Source organism: Galeopterus variegatus, unplaced genomic scaffold (genome assembly GCF_000696425.1).
Source record: "Galeopterus variegatus unplaced genomic scaffold, G_variegatus-3.0.2 Scaffold3335, whole genome shotgun sequence".
Taxonomy (NCBI): Eukaryota; Metazoa; Chordata; class Mammalia; order Dermoptera; family Cynocephalidae; genus Galeopterus; species Galeopterus variegatus.
The window spans coordinates 53,817-55,707 of NW_007729446.1; the positions used below are offsets into that span (position 1 = coordinate 53,817).

The 1,891-nt window shown below is 46.3% G+C and overlaps 1 protein-coding gene across 1 annotated transcript in view; it reads right to left on the reverse strand.

Moving 5' to 3' along the window:
• LOC103600416 (small integral membrane protein 20-like) overlaps positions 1–1,587 on the reverse strand; it is a 15,224-nt gene extending 13,637 nt beyond the window's left edge. Inside the window, exons 1-2 of the mRNA XM_008584694.1 lie at positions 1,434–1,587; positions 668–740 (exon numbers count right to left, since the gene is read on the reverse strand). Coding sequence (XP_008582916.1) covers positions 668–740; positions 1,434–1,587 — 227 coding nt within the window. The remainder of the gene's footprint in view (positions 1–667; positions 741–1,433) is intronic.
• Positions 1,588–1,891: the final 304 nt, after the last annotated feature.

Here is a 1,891-nt window from a genome sequence, read left to right on the forward strand (position 1 = left end):
TTTTTTTTTTTTTTTTTTTTTTTTTTTTTTGTCTTTTTCGTGACCCGTAAGGGGATGGCAACCCTTGGCTTGGTGTCGCCCACACCGCGCTCAGCCAGTGAGCGCACGGGCCAGTCCTATATAGGATTCGAACCCGCGGCGGGAGCGTCACTGGGCTCCCAGCGCTGCACTCTCCCGAGTGCGCCACGGGGCCGGCCCTTCAACCAATCCTTTATAAATAAGATTGATACCAGCAGCTAGGAATGGGAAATAGAGAGGATATTTATCTTGACCCTGCACCATTTTTTATTCCAGAAAAGATCTGCAATCTTTCTGAAATGGTGTGGAGAGCACAGATTTTCTCTTTCTTTATAGTTTTGTAGTTGAATCAAACTACCATCTACCTCTGTGGCTCCAGAAGCATATAAATTAGTTGTTTGACTGTCAGCAGATTTATGGACTATCTGCCATGCCCCAAACACCAGGCAAAGTGCTATGGGGGACACAAAGATAAATAAGACATGATCCTTGCTCTCCAGGATCTTGCCACATAGATGAAGAGACAGAACATATACATAAAAAGATAACTAATGACCAACACAGCCCATTGCCGATGAGTGATATGGTCCTGCGGGCTGCAGAAGTTCAGAGGAGGAAGACAGATGACTGTAAGGTGAGATGGCCTCACCTCAGGCACTTGCGGGAGCTTGTTAGGGTGATGACAGAAGACTGCACAGCAAAGAGGGAACCTGTGATACATGCTTTATATCACAGGAGACAAAATACCCAAGCATAGTGTACATTTACCATTTTGGCAGCCTAGCGTCCACTTCCCTTTTCTCTGTTAATAGTACCCCAAATATCTTTTGGGGAACCACTCCTCATTCACTCTTGGTCCATGAGATAAGCTCTCATCCTACTTCTTCCCAGCTCTGAGAGTGAAGCACATAACCACGCCTGACCAAGCTTCCTCGCCACAGGGCCTGGTTGATACAAGACACCAGCCTGAATATCCAATGTAATTGCATCCTTCTGGCCACATGACCCAAATTGAGCCAGTCATGGTCTAAACTAGCTATTGGAAAGCTGGATTTGAACTTGAGAGGATGAGACTCTGGACCTGCTGGGGGCCACCATTTAAAGACTGAGAATGAGGTCAGTACTGCAGAAAGAGGTGGAGAGAAACCAGATGGTGATGCTACATTTGAGCCAGCCATACCTGAAACAGGATCTACCCCTGAACTGCTCTGTAGCATGAGCCAATAAAGTCCCCTTTCACTGAAGCCAGTTTGAGTTGGGTTCTGTCTTTTACAACAGAAGGAGTTCCAGATGACATCTCCCTGAATGTGATTCCACTTGTTTAACACCTCCATGATCTGCAAGGCAAAGATGACTATATTTTATAGATGTGGTCACTGAGAGCCAGACTCCTGAACCCTCTCAGGGTGACAAACCATTGGCTGAGGGCTTAGTGCTTATGATTCCTGATCTGAAGTGCTTCTCATGATATCTTCCTTTCTCCACAAGCAAGGTTGACAAGATGGCTAGCCAAGCCCCAATAATGGGCTTCCGCAAGCCAGTATGAATGTTGCCAGGAGAACGGGGCATCCTGGTGAGGTACCAGGAGTGCCTCCAAGGACCAGTGTGGCAGATGAGCCACCCTCTCTCAAAGGTGATATGGCAAGTGACTCATGGTTTCTCTGTCCCCTTCAGGCATTAGATGACCAGCAGAAAAGATTATCCCGTTTTTGCCATTTGTATAAATTATTAGCATCAGAAAACAGAAACACCAGAAAACAGCTACTTTAGCAATTGCCTGCCACCAGGCCCTACCAAATGCAAGTTCATCTCTGATCCCAGTGTTCTTGTTTCTGAGAAAACCACACTCCCTCGGTTTTTCTTTTCTCATTGA